Source organism: Primulina eburnea, chromosome 4 (assembly GCF_022965805.1).
Source record: "Primulina eburnea isolate SZY01 chromosome 4, ASM2296580v1, whole genome shotgun sequence".
NCBI classification, from domain to species: domain Eukaryota; kingdom Viridiplantae; phylum Streptophyta; class Magnoliopsida; order Lamiales; family Gesneriaceae; genus Primulina; species Primulina eburnea.
This window is the reverse complement of record NC_133104.1, coordinates 42,878,655-42,903,164: the sequence shown is the minus strand read 5'-3', so window position 1 is coordinate 42,903,164 and position 24,510 is coordinate 42,878,655. Positions and strand designations below refer to the sequence as shown.

Genomic DNA, 24,510 nt, shown 5'->3' with positions numbered 1-24,510 from the left:
AATTTTATATTTATATAAATTTAATACACTATAGTTTTTAATTTAAAAACGTTTTTTAATATTAAAAATTAGTACTACGTGGTGATAAAAACATGTTATATAAAGTTAAGAGCAAATACGTGTTGGGGGGCGGGAATACAGCTCCCACACGTATTGCATTTCGGCAGTCATCTGGATTTAATCAAGCCAATATTTTATATTGGTACACGCATTTTGTAGGATAACAAGTTTATTCATCAAAACTCATGTGATATAATTTTACAAGTCAATTTTTTTTTATGAGATATGTTTTCAACTCGATCCGATTTCTTAAAAAATATTATATTTATGTTAAAAATATAATTTTTTATTTAAAATAACGATCGAATTGACTTATTTCATGAAATATATCTATGATATTGTCTCATAAAAAAATTTAATTAATACATGAGTAAAAACATCTATAAAAGTTTTAAAAACATCTCGTATTCAAATATAATAAGAATTATAATTGAAATCCGACATATAGTATAGTAACATAATAGTACGAATTCAATTTGGATAAAAAAACAAAAAAAAATCGGTGGAAAAGTCAAATAAAATGGGCTTTTTATGAGAAAGACGTATGGTCTTTACATTAGGCACCAAAATTGCGTCCGTGTTGATAGAATCAATCCCTTCCTTAAAAAGCTGGAGGATTGAGTTAACATAAGTACACACACGACATGAAAATTCATCATTTTATGTCTAAATCTTATCCATATTTATCATAAAAAATAATTTTTTTTACATATAAAGTAATATATTTTTTCACGAACGACTCAACTAACATGTTAATATTATAAAATTGAATGATGAAATTGATTTTAAAAAAATTGTATTTTTTGTTTTGGAGGAAAAAAGACAAAAATTAGAAGCCCGTGTTTGAAAGCGGGTCATACATGAACCGACAAGGCTGAAATCGGGTCAAATCTAAACACTTCTTCTTCTTTCCTAGAAACTCTGGACACCTCTACGGCTCTACGTACGGTGTCCGTGCATAACAAAATATTATTAGCTGTTGCGATGATTATTAAAAGGTATTTGAGTATGTCTTTTATGAAATGATCTCACGAATCTTTATCTGTGAGACGGGTCAATCCTACCGATATTCACAATAAAAAATAGTATTTTTAACATAAAAAATGATATTTTTTCATGGATGACTCAAATAAGAGATCTTTTTCAAAAAATACGACCAGTGAGACCGTCTCACACAAGTTTTTGGTAAAGTTGTTCACTTTGTGTATTTTGAAGTTATCCACTTCGAACAATCGTAAACGTCATTGCACACTAGACGCAGGGTGTAACCATATCCGATTATTATTTTTAATTAGAAAAGGTATTTACTTGTGTAATTGTACATTTATTTATTATCAATACTTAATCGAGGGCCTTGAGTTGTAACTAGAAAAGAGATTTAATGTTCCTGAGAGGTATCCAAGATAGTGAAATAGGTGACGTTTGATTAATTAATGATCAAAATTCGATTCTATATATCAAATTTTTGTTGGGTGAGTCTGTCGAATATAGTTTGTCAGACTAGCATGCTATGCTACTGTATTATGCTAAAAGTTTACCTAGAACACTAAAAAATAGCGGATGTGTGTTACATCATCATTATAAAAAAAGAAATTTAATTGATTATTTGTAATTATTCTGATTTTTGGACTTCTGCTTTTACTTCTATTTAAAATTGAAACAAAAACATTTTTTTTACATTTATCAAAACCCATAAAGCTTTTTTAATATATATATATATATAAATATTTTTACAAACTGATTTATTTAAATATTTTTAAATTTACGATTTTTGCATCCAAAATCGCTCATTATTAAGCTAATTTGATGTTCGATTAAGTTTTTTGTAAAAAAAATAATCATTTTTTAAATTACAAAAATATTATTTTTTGAATAAAAAACATCATAAAAATCTATTTTAATAAATTAATATATAATCCACAAATAATGTATCCCAATATTTTTTTTTAATCTAGAATTTTAAATTTTTAAATGGACACAACGTGACATAAAAATTATTTACACAAAAAAATTAATATAAATACACACGTCACTTGCGTAGAACACTAGTGCACAGAAATCATGACACGTTGTAACAAAAGACTTGGATCATAAACTTAACCATTTGAAAATAAAACGAAGGAAATATGTTGACACGGTATCATATATTTATGCTAACGAGATTAATATGATTTATATGTACGACGGAAAATAATATTTTCGATATAAAATAATATTTTTTAATGAATAACGTCGGATTTAAGTTATGTTTAATAAAATTGACACGTGACACGTTAAAACGAGATTTCGTCAGAAAAGTGATAAGTGACAGACAAAAAATCGATGAATTAAATTTCTTTGAAAAATTCGATTCGTTTTGTTTACCATTTAACAGATTCTGATTTAATTGTTTCGGACATAAATCATAATAAATGCAAACAGATCAGACAATTCATATTATAATCCATCCTAGCGATTTCTTGCACGTGATTTGTGTATGTGTCTATAATTTTATTTTTATATAACATATATTATGTTTCATAGAAAAAATTATTTATGTTTTTTCTCGTAATAAACCAATATGTATAACATATTTTAAAATATTTAATACTAAAAATTAATATGATATGTTATTAATTTGTTGAAATAACTATATGAGAAAACTGTAGGAAAAAAAATAAAAATAATGAATAAAATAGTTATTTATAAGGATATTTTACGAAGAACTACAAAGTGTTTATTATGTTGATTATTTTCCTTCATAAATATATGACAAAAACTTGTATGAGATGGTCTTACGAGTCGTATTTGTGAGACATATATCTTATTTGGGTTATCAATGAAAATATTACTTTTTATTGTGAATATGGATAAGGTTGATCGATCTAACATATTAAGATCCGTGAGACAGTCTCATATGAGACCCACTTTAAATATAATTAGAATAATAATAACATATTATTAAATAAAGCCAAATTTCTAAATTAATTAACTTTAGTATTTTGGATAAGTTTATTTTTAAAAATTTTATTTTGTCACGCAAACTCCATATTTCTCGTTCCAACGTACCTTCCGCGCCGACCATAGGTGGTATGCTGACGTCATCAACTCGCTCTCGTGTGTTGTATAAATGGCGATACACGGCTTTGGAATCATAACACACACTAATCTGTATCTATTTATCTGTCTATACATACAAATTATCGCCATTTTCCTAGCCAGCTTCGGTAGTTGTTAACAAATACCGATTTGATAACGTCCCGGATGATGACCTACTCCAAAAAATCATCAGGTAAAATCGGTACGGTGTTTAGTTTTTGTTTTGTTTTGTTTTTGTTTTTTTTTTCTTCTGAGTTTTCGTTTCATTTCAATTGAATTTGATGCGTTCGGCAGATCACTGGGAATTACTGAATGTCTTCAAATTTTATAGAGATGGTTTTTTTTTTTTTTGGGCACTGTTATTGTTTGTTTTAATGTATTGTTTCTTCTCGTTTTCATCAACGGAATATAGCCGAAGATGGCTTTTTTTTCCTACGTTGCAAATATCAGATTAGATTTAACAATTAAGTGTTGGTGTATTTTGAATGTTAATAATTTTTTTTTTGGTGAGTAATAATTCTGGTTGATGGAAAACATTAGCAGATGGAAGAACTGTGTATAGATAGATATTGGTTTTAGATAAGTCACTAGAAGGAGTTAGAAATCCATCAAAGTGAACTTTAATTAAGAAATTGAAATCATAAAATGGTGAATATTTTGGTGGCTTCTATTGAAATTATGTACGTAATTTCAGTGAAATGAACTTTATAATGACGGTCCATATCAATCTTCTTGCCCATTTCTTTGTATTTATATGGATCAATATCTTTTTCTCAGAATCTAATGGAGTCTAGTGCCTTGTTCTCTTTTTCATTTTCTATTATTGTTCAGGCAGTTTAAGATTGCAACAGCCTTTGCGGGATGCCTTTCCTTTAGCACAAGCTGAAGTTTCCTATGTGGAGGAACTTCTTGAATTCATTTGCTCGGGTCCCATTTTAAAAGAAATAGGCCTAACACCAAAGAAGGTGGCTGAATCCATAGACAAGTGGACATTTTATGGATCTCAGCTGTGTAGATTTTTTAAGATAAATGAACTGTATCTTACCAAGCCTCAGAAAATTCGGATCTATCATTACTATGTACCAGTTTTCTTGTGGTGCGAACAAGAAGTTTCTCGTCACCGTTCCATGTTCAAAGAAGATGATGAAATCCCCCCTTTAGTGGTACATTTAATTTTGTCTTGTATCTACGTTTCTACAAGGGTTGGAGCCATATTTTTTGTTTGGTTCAATGCAATATATCTAGAAGTACAAAACTAAACAAGGGGAAAAGCGGGCAAAAGTTGCATCTCTAGATAAACTGCTATTGGTTTTACTTATATATTTATGTCACTCTGGAATCTGGACGCAGATTGGTTTCAATGCACCACAGGGGTGTGGGAAAACTACGCTAGTGGAGGCGCTGGATTATCTTTTCCGAATTACTGGAAGGTATGATGCTAATATTTATTGAAAAATAACTCATAGAAGCCCACAAATCAATACTAAAAAGCAAAAACTTTAATATCAGGAAATCTGCCACCATATCCATAGACGACTTTTACCTGACTGCAGAGGACCAGGTATAATTTTACCCCTTAAACCCTTATGTTGCATCAAGTGATTTTTCTTTCTGAACGAGTTCCATTACATCGTTGCAGGTCAAGCTAAGGGAAAGCAATCCTGATAATGCACTTCTTGAGGTAGTTTAAACCGTCCTTTTCGAAAATCACAGTTTTTCTATTGTAAATGTTGGAAGAAGTTATTATTTTCAATTTTTTTTTTACTTATCTTACCATAGTTACGTGGAAATGCTGGAAGCCACGACCTTTCCTTATCCTTTGAGACGCTCAAAGCAATAGGCAGTTTGACTAAAGAAGGTTAGTTGTTGCATGCCTATTTCTTTTATATCTGTTGTGTTGATCTTTTACTTTCATGATGTAACATAAAATTAATGTTGTACATTTTTAGGGAAAAAAATCAAGCTTCCTCGGTATAACAAGGTTAGCAAAACACATGACAAAACTTTTTGATCTTGATGTATGGATGGATGGTCAAAAGTTTAAAAAGTTCCTATGTTTCTTGCAGTCTGCATATAATGGTCGAGGTGACAGAGCTGATCCTTCCACATGGCCAGAGGTGGAGGGGCCTCTAACGGTATGTGGTCATGATAGGCTGTTTGTAATGGAATTGTATTTGCATCGTTTGAATGTCATACATTGAAATAAAATTCAACGCAAGAATTACAGCTACCCAAGATTGCATCGAATTTGAAAAATTACAAGTCAGATTTCTAAAATGTGTTGTTTGCCACAAGGCTCGAAGTAAAACTGATTTCAGTGCATTGCCATGATCACTGTATTAACCCTTTTTGGCCAACAGGTCGTTTTGTTTGAGGGATGGATGCTTGGTTTTAAACCCCTTCCTGCTGAAATCGTGAAAGCAGTCGATCCTCAGGTTCGAGATCTAAAGTTCCCATTAATATAGAATCTCTTTTGCAAATTTAAGATGTTATCCGTCAAACCAATTACTTGAACTTGCTCCTGAACTTAAATTTCAGCTGGAGACAGTTAATGAAAATTTAAAAGATTATCATGATGCATGGGACAAGTTCGTAGACTCCTGGATAGTAATCAAGATTCAGGACCCTGGTTGCGTATATAACTGGCGATTGCAGGTTAGTCTGGCACTGTATCCTCGTTTTCAAGGTTTAAGAAAATTTTCTTGCTCGCAATACTTAAAACGAATTATATATTTTGGTGGCATACACAGGCTGAGATAGCCATGAGGGATGATGGGAAACCCGGGATGTCTGATGAGGAGGTACGACAAGTTTATCTGTGCCTTGATGATATTTGAATAAACAGAAACAACAAACCCGTATATCAAATTTTCGTAAGGAAAGAAATAAATTTTCTTCCCCGTGTTGTAATTACAGGTTCGGGATTTTGTTTCAAGATATCTGCCTGCATACAAAGCTTACCTTCCCACCCTTTACTCCGATGGACCGAATGGAGCCAATCCAGAGCATATACTGGTCGTTGAAATCGACGTGGGCAGGAATCCCATTCTTACTCGTTGACATCAGCACTACTCAGGCTTACAAATGGCCCATTTCTTTATTTTTTATGCATATACAAGTTAAATGTAGTGTGATTGTTATAGCGTAAATTGTCAATCTTGTCAAAGATATGACGATTAAATTAAATTCTATATGTTGTCCAGATTTCTTATGCTTGTGCTTATGGTGAAATGGAATGAAGCCAAATCTTTATTTTTTTTATGTATATATCAGTTAAATGTAGTGATTGTTATAGCGTAAATTGTCAATCTTGTCAAAGATCTGACGATTAAATTAAATAATATATGTTGTTTGGATTTCTTGTCATCTTATGCTTATTGTGAAATGGAATGAAGCCAAATCTTTACATTGATGATATAATTTTCCTTTTAGATTGATATTACTTGGAGAGTGTTTGCAACTTAAAAAAAAGATTTTTAGATTTTCTTGTGCATATTTACGAAGAAAAATCTAAGAATAATTTTGTAGAGGTTTCAAAATCTCTTTTTTTTTTAAAAGAGTTTGACGGTAAGATTTAGATTGAACATCATCATACAGAAAATGAAATAAAAGTACCCGCAGAAAAAAATGATCCTTTTTCATGTGTAAAGGTACAAACTAAATTTTCAAAATGATAAAGATCAAAAATATTGATCACTAAATGACATTAAATATTTATTGTATATATTTATATATGAGTAAAATCCTGGGCCAATTACAGGTATAACTCCTAAAATCAGCAAAGAAAGGCCTTTCTGTACAAGTAAAGAACGGCTAGGGTGACTTCATCTCAACTTGTGCTCGAGACCTCTGTAGAAGCTTTGGAGTCTGTGACCAAAACACAAGTATACGATGAGATTCGAAAACTCAGAAAAATATTGCAACTTCGTGCAGATCTTAAAACAAAGTTTACTAGGCTAAGATGGTTTTTTTTTTAGAATAATTATACACAAGTGGATATACACAAATATGATTCTTAAACAATAATTCTTTAATTTTGAGAAATGTATCACATACCTAATCCAGCAGTCTGTGAGCTTTTCACTAACCTCAGCTTCTTACATGATTCAACAAACATTCTATCAAAAAGCCCACAAAAATATAACATTTAGATTGATAATCTAAATTACCAAAAATAAACAGGATCTCAAAAAAGAAACAATTTTGGGGACTTACTTCCAAGGAACATCTCCTATCAACATCCAATCTCCATCTCTATCCTCATAAGTAGGCACAAATTCAATCCCGTGTTCAGTATCCATAATCCTCCTCTCATTCAAAACAGTGCCTAAGCAAGAGTAAGGAAAATAGGACTCCAAAACTCAGTGTCAAAACTCATAACTAAGAATTAGATTAACACAATCAAAAGCAGATTCAGGTTGGCCAGAGAAACAATTGGCTCCTCAAGAATTTGACGCATTCTAAAAATAAATTTTGCAATTCTTCTCACAGAATACGGTTAGCCAACCATTCCATTTATGAAATTTGGAATCCGTCAATCCCGAGTTGCCAATTTTTCGTCTGTGTTTCAAAGTCTGAGTGCTAAACAGGAGTATTAGTCTTACTTGTTAAGCATGTAAACAGGTCTTCCAATGCAGCCAATAGCTCCTGATAGCTACCATAAACTTCAAGATCGACTTTTCTTAAATAAGGTGCCCCATCTACAGCCACTTTCACATACTTGCAACTTTTCATCATGCTCCTTCTATTTGATCTCAGCGGTGGCCATCCCACAACTTGAGATCTAAAATTATACGTACCAAAGAAAGACAATCAGTAGGTGTTTCATCTGATGTATATATAATTATTTTATTTCTTCCACGTTATCAACTCAAATCATTAACCCAACTCTAAAATACACTCGATCCGAGGATGTTATTTAATAAAATAACAAAGCTTAATCTCATGACGCTGCTCATTTTCATCACTTGCAAATAAACGTATGGTAGCTAGTTCAATTCTTCCTCAAACAATCAACAATTACCAGTTTTCCTATTGAAACATTAACTTTATGATTTAGCCATCTTGAATGATAAAAAAACATTCTTACAATCTCACTTTTTCCAAAGAAAGATACCGTGATTCATACAGAAAAAACATCAATGTCCAATCTTTTATATGTTTATCCGAATCCATTTCAGCACGGATTGAACTTGGCTATGCGTCGTGGTTGGGCTCTCCACTGTCCACCCAGTTACTTCACATTTAACTCCAACCATCAATAACTTTCATATTATCCAACAGACCAACACTCTTAGTAAAATTTTCACATTTTTAGCAATATAAGAGACAAGGTGGTTCAGATATGCTATAAAGTTGGTGATTAGCCAGGAATTAATCCTAGAAATTCAAGTTACAAACTTACTTAGCCGGAGGAAGTTTTGGTGTGACAACACCCTCGTCTTCAAAATTGGAACCAACATTCAAATCCACCGTCTCGGAAAACCCGCGCTTTTCGCCTGGCTTTGGCTCCTGCGCCGGTTTAGCTCCGGGCAAGCCCAGGGTGAGTTCCGTCTTCAAGCCGCCGGCATAAACGGTTCCCGACGATCCCGACAGCGACATTTTCCCGTTTTTTGTCTCCTGAAAATGGATGGGGCTTTAGAAATTGATTTGAACGGGAGGTTGTCCAGCGGCATTTTATACGACGGAGGGAGGAAAAGTAAACGATCGTTCGAAAGGACCATTTATATTCGGACACGTGTACTCCAAACAGCTTCTTCGATTCGTCCATGTCGATTTGTCCGATGGAAAAGCATGTGTGATTTCTGAAGAGGAGATATTCCCCAAGAAAGTAGGGGCAACAATGTCGGATGTACAACTCCTAAAGCACTGAAACACACACATCCACGTGAAGGAAGCTGTTGCTTTGTCGGGTTATTGTAATAATTATGCTTTCTCTGGACCATTACGGCACGTGCTTTTAAAGTCTTGTCAAACTCTACTCTTCGATTAATCGAGGATGGAATGGAGAATAATTTATTTTTTAAAATGTGATTAATTTATTTTTAATGCTGAAGAATATAATTTATAATGCAACATGGAAAATTATATAATGGCACATATAAACTTTTATTATCGTATTTAATTTATTTGGATCTTTTACTTTCTAAGACTCGTTTAATTTGAAGAAAATATAATTTGGGAAAGATTAAATTTTCTAATATAATTTTGGGAAATATTAATTTTTTTTAACAATTTAAGATATAAGACAAACATTTTAACATTCATAAGCTGATTAAATGACTTAGCTCACGTAATTCAAAGAATGCGGACACAAAACATTATTATTGTACAAAAAATATAGAAAATTTACTAAAATGTAATTATCGTGTTTCGTGGGTGTCTGGTCGTGTTGGGATAATGTGGTCCTAGGGAAAAAAAATTCTACGTGTATTTTAATGTCTAGATTGACTAAGAACTTTTTCCTTTGCGAATTTAATTATTAATGTCTAGAATTTCATTTTTTTATTACAACACACGTGGAGAAGGGAGATCGAACCGAGGAGGGGAGCCAGCTAATCTGACGAGGTGAGATCACTGAGCTACAAGCTCGATCTCTGAAATTTCTTGTTATGGTAATGAAGTTTTCAAGTTTTCCGGCGATAAACACACACACTCTCTCTAATAAACAACTAAGTATTTTTCACAATGACATTCATGAAGAATGTATATAATTGATTGTGATATTGTACGACTGATATATATAACTCGTGAAATTTGTAGGCGATTATTAATCATATTAAAAGTATTAAAATATTTTAACTGGAGTACATTTTACCTTAGTCTAGTAATTTTTTTTTTAAATTAAGGTCTTTTTTTTTGGGAGCCATTGATTAGATTTAAATAGCGTCGTATGTTTCCTTGGGCGTGGACAAGTTAAATAATTAGTGTTGATTTTATCGCATTTTTTAAAAAATTATAAAAGTGATTATTTGAAAGACTTAGCATGCCAAAGCATCATGCTAATATATGAATTTAAATATATAAATGGATAGGTGACTTAATTTTTCAGAACTTTAGCAACTGGTCATCCACGACTCTTTCGAGTCTCACATATTTACAGCCAATCAAGATGAAATGGCCTGGATTTTGTCGATAAGGAAACACATCTATGGTTTGGTAATTCACAATGTTTTTATAGCCGGACCCTTAATCGAACCGATCAAGCCTTAAAAAATAGTTCAACCGATTCTACCGGAACGGTCGAACCGGATCAATAAAATTAATATTTTATTTATTTTATATAATAAATAAAATAGTAAAATATTGATTATTTATGTTTTTATAGTTTTAACTTAATTTTTAAGATGAAAATTACAACAAATATCCAAATAAACACCACTTTTCCAGTTTTTCCGGTTTTTCCGGGTTTTAACCGGTTTCCGGTTTTTCCGGTTAAACCAGTTTTCCGGTTTTTTACTTATCTCCGGACCGGTCTGAAGGCCGGTTCGCGGTTAAACCGGTCCGACCGGCCGGTCCGGTTTGGAAAACAGTGGTAAATCATATTACATTTTCGGAGAAATGTAAACAATCTTTATAAAATGGTTTGGGGTTTTAATCTTTAAAGGGCTTCTCAAAAATAATAATGAAAAAAAGATTTCAGACTTTCGAAATACTAAATTTTTCTTGGGGCCTACAAGTTAATTTTGTTTAAAAACAAACATTTTACGAAAGTTGATCTTGTTTGATTGGTCATCCAACTCCAAACTAAGTTGGTTCATAGGAAGTCGGGCCTTCATATGTCACATTTGAAGCAAAATTCCGATAGAACAGTAAAAATTAGGGTAACAAAATCCTTGATATATTTCAAGAGCAAATGTACTTTTATTCATATCCCAACAAAATACCACATAAAATAGAAAGTTATACATGATGAATAATCGGCCAGAACAATGAGAGAATACAACATGCTATTGACGTTGGCTGAGCTATTGATTGGAGTAAATTTTTTCCCTCAGGTGAGATCAGTTCCCGGAACTTTCTTTCAAAGATGACCTCTTTCTATTACAGCTCGATCAAATAACATAGCAGAAAGCGAGAAAATAAATGATGCAACCGCAGAACGCAACATCAAAAATCATACACATTCGCAACATATACGTACCAGAATAGGATGAGATTCGCTGTGGAGGAGGAAATGTGAAGCCCATATGACAGTATTTTCTCCTTTTGTCTCGTTATACTTCTAATCCTCAACTACTATTCTTTGTTTGATAGATGGAATGTGTAAATACTTCTTTCCAGATAAATCGCTGAAAGCAAATGTTAGATTGGTCTAGTGAATGGCAAGATTTTTTAATGCCTGCAATTTCTCTACGTTTCCGTTTGATGGAACCGAGAAGGCATGAGGACCAGAAATTGAACTGTTTATGCCACCATTTTCAGGTATTTTGTGGATTTGGTGAGAAGCTGAACTTCGGACAGCAGAGCTGTGGATGCCCTCAAAATACGTTGAGTATGGAAAATACTCGGCGCATCGAACCTTCCATCCTGCAAAAGTGTAACAAATGAAACCCCACCGCACAAAAAGAATCTTGTTCATCTGGTACAAATGTAATATGATTTCTGTTTCTTTTAGTTGCTTGAAGTTGCTAATATTTATATCGCACAAGACACAAGCAATATACTAAAAATCAAGTTTTCTGTATGCATAGCAAGCGAAACATCATGGAAATTTTACATGACTGCCATACCACTGAATTTCATAAGAATGTCAAGAGAATAAACGAACAAACGCATGAGGAAAAAGGAATTGAAAGGTAAACATAAACAAAAAGCTTTATCTCGATTTAGAGAGATATTACTAACTTAACCAGAGAACTGGCCTATTTCCGACCCAAAATCAAACAAACAAGAGATGAGGCGGCATAGAAGATCCAGCTTTCCGTTTGTTTCAAGGTTCTAAAATTCGTTAGACGCTAGCCGGGCGCCTGACCAGCACCTAGAGCCTAGGCGGGAAATACGCGCCGCTAAGTAGATTCCACAAAATCAAAAGTTCTGTAATGGTTCTTAGAATAAATTTCAACCCAAACTTTGTTAAAATCCAATTGACACCTAGTTAATTCTTCCTGCTTCTTCTGCTTAAGGCGAGTCGGGATAACAAACAATGCAAGAAAAATCAAAATAAAGAAAAAAATTACCTTTAAGGCCTGATTCAAATTTTTTATGTGTGCAAAAGTACGCAGACAAAAAAGATGTGAGTAGTGTGTTAAGGTAAGCGCAAGCTAACAAATCATAATTTAATTGGACTTTCAATCCCAAAAAGTTAAAAGCGAAAACTATAATTCGTAAAAAAATTTCCCCAAAAACCTCTAAACGCCCCTTGTCACATAGGCTGGCTGCCTAGCACCTTTTCGATGCAGTCGAGCGACTCCTACACTAGTTGTTTTAATAACTCGATTTCTTTTGGAAAAGTAAAAAGGATTTTGTGCATATATTATACACGAGTTTGTAAATAATTATCGAAAATTTATTTATTTTTTGTTGCTTTGAACTGTGGCTCCTATTTTCTATATCCACATTTGGGGTAAGTAGCCTGGGAGATTGTAGGATAGTGTCATCGCTTACTGCCCCCACAAAATCAGGTGATTTTGCAAAAGCATTAATGAAAATGTTGCATGAATTGGCACTATACAATACCTTCCGATTTTCTGTCTCAATGAAATTCATCAATATGTTTTTCAATCATTTAAGTTTCATCCTCATGTTTTTACAAGTTACAACCACAAGCAATTCTGTGATTTTATCACCACAGTACATTTCATCCCTCAAACACTAATCCAACTAATTAGTTACATTTCATGGGAATGTTTCTGTAAATAAAATATTTATCGACTTTAAATAATATTCATTGTTACTTTTTGGAATTAATAAATGACAAAATTAACAATCAAATAAAATTAAATTATTTTTAACACTAACTAGTCTGAAGATTACATACAAGTAATTACAGATTACATGCGATAAAAAATATAAAAAACCAAAGATATTTAATCAAAATATTCCTATTCAGAACATTTTAAAAAATGAACCTTTTGAAAAAAAACAATTGATTTAGCTAAACACACCTTTTAAATTATTGATTCAAATAAATATTTTTAAAACATTATATTAATATAATTTTTAATGAAAACAGAAATCTTTGATTGTACATATAAAAGTATATACTTATATATCAATAATTTTCAATTTACAAACATTTATAACTATTTAATTTGTTAATAAATTAAGGGTAATTTATTTAGTTTATATCTTGAAAATTTTGGCATGAAAACGATGAGCCTATTTTAATAAGTTTAATATGGTTATAAAAACACATAGATGACAAATACAATGATTAAAAAATACATGGGCGAAAAATAATGTAGGGCTTAAAAGTTGGGATTAAAATGAATTTCAATCCAAAAGAATATTCAATGTACAAGGACTCCAGAAGCTAGACGCAGGCAGGTGATGATGCAATCAGTAATGCAATCCAACAATTACACGGAAGAGTGCCAGAAAATTTACAAATATCATGATCAGGATAAAGAAAATAAAACTATCAAGGAAATGAAGGCTTACGTGATGCAGCATCATGGTCGTCCAAATTCCTCCTTAGGAACTCGTGGACTTCGATGCAGTCCTTGAGCCTCCAGTTTCTGACTGGCCCTAGAGCTCCGTTTCTGAAAGTTGAAAATAAGGCTATTCAACATCAAGATGCAGTATGAAGATGGAAAATCTGAAATTTCATCAAGTGCCGTACGATGAAACCAGGCCGTTAGATGATTCTTCTATCAGGTTAACAGCCTCGCTCTTCTTGCTTGGCTCCATAAGAATCATCATTTCTGCTACAGCAGTTCTGTGCCTCAAAGAATCTGGCAACAAGAATAAAAAAACCCCAATTAAAATGGACAAAGATTGCAGTAACTAACACCTAAATAAGCCAGTAAAAGACCTTGATGTGCCTCAAGGAAGAGGTTGTTTGCATCAAGGAGAGATTTTCCGTGCAACTGACTACAAAAGCAAAAGAAAGAAAAGCAATCTTAAATAACATGTATAATTGCATGTTAGATCACACATAAGTCAGAAATTAGAAAACAATTCCCCCAATAAATGAAGGAAAATAACAATAATAATAATAATAATAATAATAAAGTACCTAAATGATGGGCGTTCAGCCTCTAAAACTCCCCATATCAGCTTTTCAGTATCAGTTACTGGTGCTGGGAGAGATCCCACTTTATGAAAGAACTTAATCTGCAAAATGTGAACTAAAGATTATGCAACATATGCATATGAAAAATGCATTTTGTTGTAAGGGTAAACTAACAGCAACTGGAATACCAGGCAACGATGTGTCTCTGAGCTATCAGCATCCAATCTCATCATATGTTTTAATGCCTGAACAAAGAGATGATTTTCATTGCGTCACAATCCAGTAATTGAAGCAGCCAAATGTGAGTGTCCATGAAGACATGGAGATTACAAAAAATCGTCCATTTATGATGCAGAACTTTAAAAACATTGTTGGTACAATGTGCACACAGAAAAATCATAAAAAGATTGATGGAACATCACTGCTATAATTGACTTACTTTACTTAACCAATCATAACTTTCAGTTGAGATCAAGGAAATACAAAATGGCTGACAGAGAAAAATGCAAGAGAAGACAAAAACAAGCCTCTATAGGAGTTTGGTAGTGAAGACTTCACCTGTAATGCAAGTAAGATTTTCTGCTTTCTCATGTTAACTTCGAATGAGAGCAAGTGTGTTTCAAAGGAATCAGATGAGTGCTTCTGAAGTAGTTTCAAGTACTTTGTAGCTTCCATCAAAGGATCTTCAACCTACATACATACACGACATGGTAAAATATTACCACATTTCATTTTTCCAATTGCATGCGAAATAGCGCAGAACGAGGAATTAATTTTTATTTGTTTTGTTATTCTTGGCTCGAGGTTGAATATGTAAAAAAGATTTAATGTAAACTAGTTATAAATCTTAATTTATCTAAAAAAATTCAAATTGAAAAATTTTAATAGTGAATATGCAATAAAGTTTTAGTTTTGCCATTTTTACATTCTAGAACTTCAAAAGTTGAAGCTATGAGCAAACTTGAAGACCACATTTGATCTCATGAACTAAGCTAATTTATCAATTTGGCTGGAGAAGGAGCAGAGCTCAAAAAACGAATTTTCAACCATATTATTACCCATTGGACGTTTAGATCTAAATATGGTGAGTACCTGCAATAACTTCTCCCCGTGTGGATCCATGTCTACTGGTTTCATATTGCGTTTTCCAGATTTTGAGACAGCAGTTACATTTGATTCTTCCTTGACTTCTGCTTCCTGCACATATGCAAGCAAAGATGGACAAACTGTTTCAATTACATTCTTTCATATAAGCAAGTCTGCAAAGCTAATTACTTTCTTAGCTCTTGCTTCAGCTTTTCTCTGCTTTTGCCTTAATTTCTTTTTGTGTGAAGCAGGCAACCTTGACATCTCTTCATCTTCTTCAGCAGATGACTTCGAAGGAGAATCATATAGCCTCAAATAGCATCTGCGTATCAATTTATTTAAATGTCAAAAAGGATGAAGGATCTGAATGAAGAAACTAAAAATCTGCCCAAAAAAAAATCTTCAATTCAGAAGAGGAATAGAGAGCAAATACTTGATGGCTCCAGCAGCAGCTTTTCGAAAATAGGAATGTGAATGAAGACGATCTTGAAATTTCAGCATTTCTACATAGGTTCGAAGAGTCATTTTTCTTAAGCAATACGAATGGAAGTCAAATTGGTCCTCAGTAATATCTGCATAATGCTTTTCCACACCCAAGAATTTCTTCAAGGCTCGTCCAAGGTCGCTTTGACGTAGATAGCTTTCTCCAGCCGCCAATTCATACCTTAAAATCGAAGAAAGAATAATAGCTATAGGTACAAGTTTCTTATTTGGAAGCGTGAGTTAATTTAGAAACTGGTGAAAATATGCACACCACATGCACTGCATGTCGTGAAGGTTATTGTGCTGTTCTCCGTCTTTTGTGAACAACACAGCCGTCTTTTCTGCCAATACTACCTAAAATAGAATGTTAAGATAAGGGCATGACCAAAGAAAAATTGCAAATCGTAACAAAGTATGGCCTTAGTAGGTCTAAAGGTGAGGAAAAATCAACCTGATCAGCTTGCAGCATACGCTTAACGCATTCACTATTGACATACCGATCAGCAAGATCCATACATCTAGCCTCATCAGCCAAAGCGGCAGCTGCTGCCAGGTCACCGGAGTGCTTTAATATGCGGCTCTGAAACATAAAGGAATCACATAGACAGTAATATTATAAAACCGAGCCACTGCCACACACACAGACACACACACACACACTTATATATATATATATATATATATATATATATATATATATATATATAAGTCTCTATCTAAGGGTAATTGAGATATGCCGATCCAATGTGACCAGAATGGGAGATCAAGTAAAAAAGTAAACTATAAGACAATTACCAAGCCAAGTAACAAGAATGAATGATGGATGACACATATGCCAAGATTTTCAATTACCAAGGATAAAGGCATCCGCAAAACATTGAAGCTTAATTCGCCTAAAAACTTAGGGAAGCACATATATATCCACCAGCTAATGGAAGTCCGGATGCAATAGACATACAAAATCCAACTATGATACTCCTAAAGATTCATATCAAGTGCAAACAAAAATTGATCGGAAACACACACAACAGTTTCGAGTGCAAGAGCAAAGACCAAAAGGCATGAATTAGTACTGTTAGAGCACTCAGGAATCATGCCCTTCAATTTCTGCAGAGTTTGACCAAAAGAACTATATCTTATGAGGAACATTTGTTTTCCAAAGATTAAAGTCATGGCTTCAAAGTACTGGTAAACAAAATAAAGAACTGAAATAGGATGACCATCTTTTAGCATCTATAAGAACAAAGTTGTGGTTCCAATGTCAATGCAGGCATCATCATGGCATCACCCGTTTGCCAAAGCATTACCAAAGTCAACAAACTTCCCTTCTCCCGAGGCCTAAACTGGCAATAATCTCATTATTCTAGCAAGCCATTTTGTGCCCAGATATAAGAGTCCAATTACAGGAATCTTACTTTAATACAGCTTCAGGATCTCTACTTCAATAATTCGGTGTATCTCGAAAAACCACAGAAACTTTAGTTTAGTGCTGTTTGATGATAGACCTGAAATTCCATACATCTCTCAACATCCATGAACCCTCACTCCGATAGATAATTACACACATGAGTAAAATAAACTTATAAACAGGAAGAGTGATGGAGATTTCACCGAGTCTGGAAGATAACACTAAGTCTTACATCAAAGGGAATATAACGATTGTATCAAGAAATATTGCATAACATATAATGCTCCAAAAACAAATTCTAGATGGTACAAAATGTATGCCAAGATACACATCAAGTCAAATGCAAATATGTAAATCACTCGGATAACTGATTCTTCAAAGAGCCACCAAAAATAAATTTAACAAGAAAGCGAAAGGTTCAAGGAGGTTACCATAAAAAACAAAGATCAAAGAGCAGTAAATAAAACAGTTTCAGAATCAAGATATCACGAACATGTCATTACCTTCACCGAGTATAAATCAATAACAGTTGGAGTGTGTTCTATGGCCTCATCAATTTTTCTGAGAGCAAGTTCATGCTGACCACGTCTATCGTAATGCTGGACACAGAAAGTATCTTAGCAAAACAAATAAATATTCTTTAACAAACCCCAGGAAGAAATGTCACAAGATATGGAAGAAAAACAAACCAAAGCCAAATAAAACAAGATCCACATAAGAGTCGATGGAGGCTCCTTGTCCGCCCTGAACACAAGGCAAATGCAGATTTTTTTAAGGGAATTCAGAATCTTTCAGTACATGAAAAATGGAGAAAGAATCCATATTCTTCCCAAACATATTATCCATTCCACTCAGTTTAGTTTATATGAACAACAAAATCAATAATCATATTCAAGATAGGTGCATTCCATATCTGTATGCAGTAGCCCATAGTCGTTTTTAACGAACTAAAAAAAGTGTTATACTGGACTTTGAGAACCAACACAAAACAAGTAGGTGGAAGCCTTTAAAAAAGTAAATCACAAAAGCAGGTAAAAGTACCTCCCTGGATATCCACCAGTTGTTGTAATAGAGTGCTCTAACTCAAGAATTAACTGCTCTAAAATATCTGCCTGCACAATAGTATGGTAGCTCTTTAAACACTATCCACTATTTCCAATCCTTAAAACATGCAACCGTCATTCTATAAAATGATCGAACTAACCTTTCCAGGGTGATCATAGAGAGGAGAAAGATCGGAAAAGAGAGAAGGAACACCCTACATATGCATCAATAGGGATAAAATATCTCTGAGATTTGTCAACTAGCCATTAAAATGAATAATTGAGGCTAGTACCTTGGTCAGAAAAGGTCTAATATAATTTCCAGCTGCTACACGAAATTTTTCACCGCTTAGAAAATCAAGTGGAATCCTCTGTCCAATGGATATTCAAGAAAAACAAAATTATTAAAGCAGAATCTGAAAAGTGCATCAAGACAGGCTTCATTGAGATTCTGGACTTCCTACCTCTGGGGGCAATAATTATTGGATTTGGAAACTAGCATGAAAAATACAGAACCATACACTGATTATTTACATGATTCCAATTAAAAAGTTCTGGAAAGCTATGCATGAGATGGTATCGCACACAGGTAGATGTCTAGAAAGAAACTGAATGCAATTTTATATTAGGGACTATATGAAAGTGCTTGTGAAAATTTGGGGGAGATGAAGTTATGGAAGAGTATAGAAAAGTTTGCTACCTTGACAGCAGATGACCTACTGTATTGCTTGCTCATAGATTCATACAAGGCCTCCAAGCGATAAATGTCTTCGGAAGAATACTGGCCATTTTCTGAATACAATTGCATACACCTCTGGAGGCCTTCGTAGTACCTAAGTAGTAAAATATAAAATCTACTTGTTCAAGTGAATCACAGTATCAGAATTATGGGAAAAATGGTGAAACTTAGTAAATCGCAGTATCGGAATTATGGGAAAAATTGTGAAACTTATCGCAGTATCAGAATTATGGGGAAAATGATGAAACTTAGTAACTTTTATCGCAGTATCAGAATTATGGGGAAAATGATGAAACTTGGTAACCTTTTAAAGCACACATGGTAACTAAAACCGATTAATGTGATGTGTTTCTGATAAACAAAGTCTACTTTAGGTACCTGTAATTGTCAGGATTCATTGAAAGAAGTATCCTGTAAGATTCTTCTGCTTCATCAAAGTGGCCAAGCTTTTCAAGCAGAGAAACCTCCTGCTCCTTGCACGACAATTTATCAATCTACAGCACAAAATCACAAGGAGTGAGAAGTTTAACATGAAATTAGAAAATCAGTGCACCAAGTCAACTTCTATAACTAACAATTTTGGATTCTTTGTCGCGCAACTCCTCAAGGGCCCTCTGAAACAATCCACATTCTTCCAGCATAGATATCTGAAAATAAATATATGATTCATTGCAAAAACTAAAAAACATGCAAGGTACAATCATTTCCAATTAATCATCGTCAACATACATACTATTAACAGACAGGCTATTGCAAAGCAATGTAAAAAAAAGGAAGAACCTCATCAATCAAAGCAGAAGATCATCAAATTTAGATTTGCAGACAATTACCCAAGTATGTACACTAGAAGCAATTAAGTAAATTATTCAATGCTAGCTCCAGAACCAGATTATCTTTAGCATAATAATGTTCTGATGATGAATACAAATACCAATAATAGACAAATCCCTGCCAAATTATTTAAAAATTTAAACTGTCCTACTTGAGTAGAGCAGGTGTCTTTGTCATTGTGTGATATTGATGTTGAGACAATGGAAATGGAAAGATTTGATGATCATAACACATAGAGCAATGACAGAATTAAATTTCAAGCACATATACCAATGAAACAAAATGAAACAAAAAACAACTCAGCATATAAAGAGGAATGTTTTCAGGATTTATAGAAGTCAAAATTTCAAAATCAGCAGTATGAAACTAACGTAAAACAAAATCATGGCTAACAACAATACATGCTACGAATTCTTTAAACAATTAGATGTCAGAGAAGGCAGAAGACACTTCAAAAAATTTATAAGAATAACTAGGAGCCAAACTCTTAACCTATGGTCCTAGATCAATCAACTCTGGTACCTTGTACAAAAGCATTTCACCGTGCTCACTGCGTTCATTATCAGGAGGGTAGTCGTCCTCAAGAGTCCCTTCATATGCTTCAAGGATATCAACTGCCTTTGATCCACTAGTATATCAAAGATAATCGCAGATTATGAATCTAAAATTAGAATATATAAACGAACACAAATTAACAATACATCCACTGAAGTAACAATATATTTTTATTATCACCACAAAAATGACTACACATGTCTGTCACTGACTAGTGGATTCGAATCATCAATCATGTATAAAATAGTTTCAAAGATCATTGATCGTGCATCTTAAATTACCCTTTCTCGAACAAAGTTAATATATCAGAGCCTGTATATATTATCAAAGTTTACTCCCATTCTTATTAATACAGATTTTTTGGATCAATCCAATTAAGTCCGTAGAGTCTACTGATTTGACCATATCCACCTTTTATATCAGGCTGGGGGAATGAAAAATGATCTATAGAGTTACGGCGTTACACGAAGAAAGCTAAAATATGCCCTCTCTTACGCATTAGAAACATAATACTAAAACACACTTGAAGTTAAGGTGATGAGCAACAGCAAATCCAATCCAATTCATTCGATGGTTTGGCTTCAGAGTGAGCAGTTGTTGTCTCGTCTCAACGAAACCTGCCAAGTCGCGCATTTGAGCCTGTAAAACAAATATAGAACCATAGACATTACTATTTGCTGTAATAAAAATTGGTAGCTTAACAATGAAAACAGTAAGGTGGTAAAATTCTTTTTAGTTTGCACGATAAACAGAAGCAAAGACATCTCAATGTTTCCCTGTGTTCCTCTAGAGTTGATCTATCCAGAAAAAGTTTTGGGGAATTATATGATGAATTGATGATACACTTGTGCAAGTAGGTTGAGTGGATGAAGTTGTCTGAACAGCAAGAACGGCTAAATAATGGACAGAAAAAGGAGGATACGAGGTAAAATTTTCCACTGGAGTGGATAAAAATAAAGAGTTGCCTTTAGCCACCCTGAGTAACCAAAATCTAGGGTTCTTAGATATTACAAACGAACCACAAGGCAATGAGTATTAACATTTCATCAAGTCCTTGGTAGGAATACATCAAAACCATGTGAGTCCCATCTCTTTGTCCTTGACAAAGGCCCTCCCACATTTAAAAGATTACAGGACATTCTATGCATTACCCAACATGACAAAGCTCAATGCAAAGTCGTGTAGCACAAGAACTTAGTGCACATCAATTATCTCCTCCACAAATCGAGTAACGTTGCTGACAGCTGATACCCATATTGAGGTAACTGATCATTCTCTAAGTTGTTTTCATTGATTTTAATCTTTATATCTACCAGCTAAAGTTACATTCTATAAGAACTGTATGCATCAAGGTGTACACAGATCCATTGAGAGAGATAGAGGAAATAAAAAACTACAATCTGATAACTAATTATACGACAATATATTATTAAGAATAGATACTTAATGAGCATAGCAATGTAACAAGACTTTTTATTGTTAAAAAGTAAAATATTTCTTGATGGCATGGATGACACTATGCACCTGTAAAAGGGAAAGGTCCCGAAGTATTTCAATATTATCTGGATCAATTTTAAGTGCATTGCGATAACACTTAATTGCCTCCCTGTATTCTCTGTCTGACCGATACAAAAGGCCATAAACATGCCAACAAACATGACTCTTGAGGTCATTCTGCACAAACAAGAAAAGACTTTGAATTGATAGCCTATAGCTGAGAGCGTAAGATAAGGCAAAGGTCAACAACCTAAACCACGAAAAAGATCGAGATCAACCTTCAATCCAAGTCTAACAAGTTCATAAGCTTCTGACTTGCGATCCATGCAATTCAAAGTCAATCCTTTCATTGACAGAGTCTCTGTAGCAAAAAAAAAAATCATGAAAGAAAAGAAATAAACAGCAAGAGTGGGAAAATTCATCATGATTCACGGCCATAAAAGAATGGGGATCTGCTTGATCACATGAGAAGAAGGAAATGATCTTTCCAATACTTATTATATTTCCCTTCGCAAGGCCAAGTGTTTAGCACTATGCGGCTGTCAATGGGAAAACTACACGTGGCGTCAGAAGCCATGAAAAATATCCCACCCTTGGATTGCTCCAATCCAAAATATCATTCTTAAATTTGCCAAATTGTCAATGGAGTACTAAGACGACCGGACATGGTTTTCCATGCTACTTCCCCAAAAATATAGAATAGTTGACGGTGAAACCAGAAATATATCAAAGAAGCATAAAAAGAAAACGATTTCAAATAAAAGAGAGGACACTCGATTGAAAGAAGATTATTTACATCTCAATCATGATTCTACCAAGAATCTTCAGAATATTTTCTAACTAAATTCATCAAACATCAAACAAGATAGTTCCACGGTAAGAAAGTCCAAAAACTCAATTCCAGGATGTGAAACAAATGAAGATATAACGAACATTACTGGCTATCCAATTATTTAAATAAAGAAACAGATTTGATGGTTACTATTGACCAAGAAAGAATCAGCCTTCCTAAATAGGACCAGATAAAATTTCCTCATACCTCCATGATCAGGGAACTTCTTTAGAATTGCATCAGCAGCCTTTAAACCTTTCTTATACTGCTTTGTCTCATATGATTTCTGTATGGATCAAATCAAATCATGTTACAATCAAATTTGAAATTTTAAAGCCAAAAGTGTTGAATAGAACAGCAAGCTATGAGAAAGATAGTATCAGCCATTCAATAATGTCGATTTGATAGCACATAGTCGAAAATCAAGTGATATTAATGCATAAAATAGCTAATAGAAAATACTTTCCACAAAAAGATCAAGTTTCACAAACACACCATCTGGATGCAAAAGTACTCAAACGCGAAAATTCCATACGAGGTGGAGAAGTTTGTGGTAATAATTGATATCATATTATTCTTCAGTATAGTAGCAAAGGAGCAACACAGACTACAAATACTACTTGTGATTTCACATCCCATGTTAGACTTCATCATGCTCAGGAATTCTATCTCCCATATATTTCAATATCACTGATATTCTCCCTCCAGGAATCGATACAAACATTGATTTACTGAAAGTTGAAAGCTCTGGTCACAAACAGCCAGAAATTTATACAAAAATACACAATTCTTCCAGCATTCAGCATGCAGCATAAGAAAGTGAAAACAGGTGTAAGACAATTAAAACCAACTACACATATAGCATGCTCCACAAAAGCAGTGACGATTTGCCTTGCATTGGGAGAAAAAAGATGCATTTTCACACCTAAAATAAGAAGAAGAAAACCAACTTTCTAACTTCCGAAGCAAAAACATTTATCAAATTGGAATAATTCAAATGTAAACTCAAATAAAATTATTCCAAAAAAATAGCTACATTACAAAATTACACCAAGACTCAGAGGAACCAACAAGCACCCGTTACACACCAAAACACGAAAATTGGGGGAAAAAAAGGAAAGAAGAGGAACAAGCAAAACTAAGATATTGAAGTATTGAAATACACGTCCTATGAACTCCAGTCTTGGCAATGATAGTATTATATCATTTGAGTTGGTTTTAAGTCCGAACCTTATAAAAGCAGTTCCTTTTCATATTTCAATTAGTTGATGCTTAATCCCGGGACACTATAGCTTGTGAAAAATGTACTAAATATAAATTATAAAGACAATTTCTATGGTGGACCTTTCGAAACTGGTAGCATCAACTCAAAATGGAAGAATGAACTGTCCTACGATCAAAATTTAACAAAAATAATAATAATAACAGACTCACAAATCCTAGGGTTATACCAATCACATAGTTTCGAATTTAATAACTAAAACTCACCTAGGCTTACTGATTGTAAAAAAAAATTCAGAAAAACATACAACAATGAGTTTAAAGAGGTTGGCCTCTTTCGGGGGAAGCGAAGCGCCGCCCATCGCAGCAACTGCACCAAACCGTAGAGGAAGCGAATTTGAGATGGGGAACGTATGAGAAGTCCAAAGCCAGAAACAAATACAAGGAAATGGGTTATGCCTCGTGCTGCCCTACTGCGCAAGAGAAAGAGGCCTGATCAGG

General features: G+C 33.7%; 3 protein-coding genes across 4 annotated transcripts; 1 reads left to right on the top strand and 2 right to left on the bottom strand.

Moving 5' to 3' along the window:
• Window positions 1–3,174: 3,174 nt before the first annotated feature.
• Window positions 3,175–6,550, top strand: LOC140829233 (D-glycerate 3-kinase, chloroplastic-like). Its single transcript, XM_073192290.1, has 12 exons — window positions 3,175–3,331; window positions 3,970–4,301; window positions 4,489–4,568; window positions 4,648–4,699; window positions 4,778–4,819; window positions 4,918–4,996; window positions 5,088–5,119; window positions 5,205–5,273; window positions 5,499–5,573; window positions 5,677–5,793; window positions 5,889–5,939; window positions 6,055–6,550. The coding sequence occupies exons 1-12, from the start codon at window positions 3,304–3,306 to the stop codon at window positions 6,196–6,198; spliced, it is 1,101 nt and encodes a 366-aa protein (XP_073048391.1). The 5' UTR covers window positions 3,175–3,303; the 3' UTR covers window positions 6,199–6,550.
• A 200-nt stretch (window positions 6,551–6,750) lies between these two features.
• LOC140829945 (auxin-responsive protein IAA17-like) lies at window positions 6,751–8,962 on the bottom strand. Of its 2 annotated transcripts, XM_073193227.1 has the most exons (5): window positions 8,543–8,962; window positions 7,743–7,921; window positions 7,354–7,465; window positions 7,195–7,256; window positions 6,751–7,005 (listed from the first exon to the last, which is right to left on the bottom strand). In XM_073193227.1, exons 1-5 carry the CDS (start codon window positions 8,737–8,739, stop codon window positions 6,968–6,970), a joined length of 588 nt encoding a protein of 195 aa, XP_073049328.1. In that variant the 5' UTR covers window positions 8,740–8,962; the 3' UTR covers window positions 6,751–6,967. The 2 variants fall into 2 exon arrangements, with proteins under 2 accessions (XP_073049328.1, XP_073049329.1); XM_073193228.1 differs by lacking the exon at window positions 6,751–7,005 and having other exon boundaries at window positions 7,189–7,256; window positions 7,338–7,465; window positions 8,543–8,960.
• Window positions 8,963–10,956: 1,994 nt separating this feature from the next.
• LOC140829232 (N-terminal acetyltransferase A complex auxiliary subunit NAA15-like) lies at window positions 10,957–24,477 on the bottom strand. The gene is made up of 26 exons (XM_073192289.1): window positions 24,318–24,477; window positions 22,996–23,074; window positions 22,235–22,317; window positions 21,984–22,133; window positions 20,983–21,098; window positions 20,427–20,532; window positions 19,649–19,720; window positions 19,452–19,567; window positions 19,035–19,167; window positions 18,628–18,705; window positions 18,496–18,549; window positions 18,333–18,403; window positions 17,981–18,035; window positions 17,795–17,890; window positions 16,335–16,463; window positions 16,155–16,237; window positions 15,834–16,064; window positions 15,590–15,722; window positions 15,407–15,511; window positions 14,873–15,004; window positions 14,503–14,559; window positions 14,318–14,415; window positions 14,114–14,172; window positions 13,922–14,033; window positions 13,741–13,841; window positions 10,957–11,667 (listed from the first exon to the last, which is right to left on the bottom strand). The coding sequence occupies exons 1-26, from the start codon at window positions 24,369–24,371 to the stop codon at window positions 11,453–11,455; spliced, it is 2,718 nt and encodes a 905-aa protein (XP_073048390.1). The 5' UTR covers window positions 24,372–24,477; the 3' UTR covers window positions 10,957–11,452.
• Between the last annotated feature and the right edge of the window lie 33 nt (window positions 24,478–24,510).

Excerpts from the sequence above, each read along its gene's own strand:
- LOC140829232 (XM_073192289.1), bottom strand. The coding sequence starts at position 24,371 with ATGGGCGGCGCTTCGCTTCCCCCGAAAGAGGCCAACCTCTTTAAACTC. Across the intron at positions 16,065-16,154 it reads CACGACATGCAGTGCATGTG|GTATGAATTGGCGGCTGGAG; the intron begins GTGTGCATATTT and ends TTCGATTTTAAG. Across the intron at positions 14,416-14,502 it reads CAGAGACACATCGTTGCCTG|ATTAAGTTCTTTCATAAAGT; the intron begins GTATTCCAGTTG and ends CACATTTTGCAG.
- LOC140829233 (XM_073192290.1), top strand. The coding sequence starts at position 3,304 with ATGATGACCTACTCCAAAAAATCATCAG. Across the intron at positions 4,700-4,777 it reads ACCTGACTGCAGAGGACCAG|GTCAAGCTAAGGGAAAGCAA; the intron begins GTATAATTTTAC and ends ACATCGTTGCAG. Across the intron at positions 5,794-5,888 it reads TATATAACTGGCGATTGCAG|GCTGAGATAGCCATGAGGGA; the intron begins GTTAGTCTGGCA and ends TGGCATACACAG.
- LOC140829945 (XM_073193227.1), bottom strand. The coding sequence starts at position 8,739 with ATGTCGCTGTCGGGATCGTCGGGAACCGTTTATGCCGGCGGCTTGAAG. Across the intron at positions 7,922-8,542 it reads CCAAAACTTCCTCCGGCTAA|ATCTCAAGTTGTGGGATGGC; the intron begins GTAAGTTTGTAA and ends GTATAATTTTAG. Across the intron at positions 7,466-7,742 it reads CCTGTTTACATGCTTAACAA|GCACTGTTTTGAATGAGAGG; the intron begins GTAAGACTAATA and ends ACTCTTGCTTAG.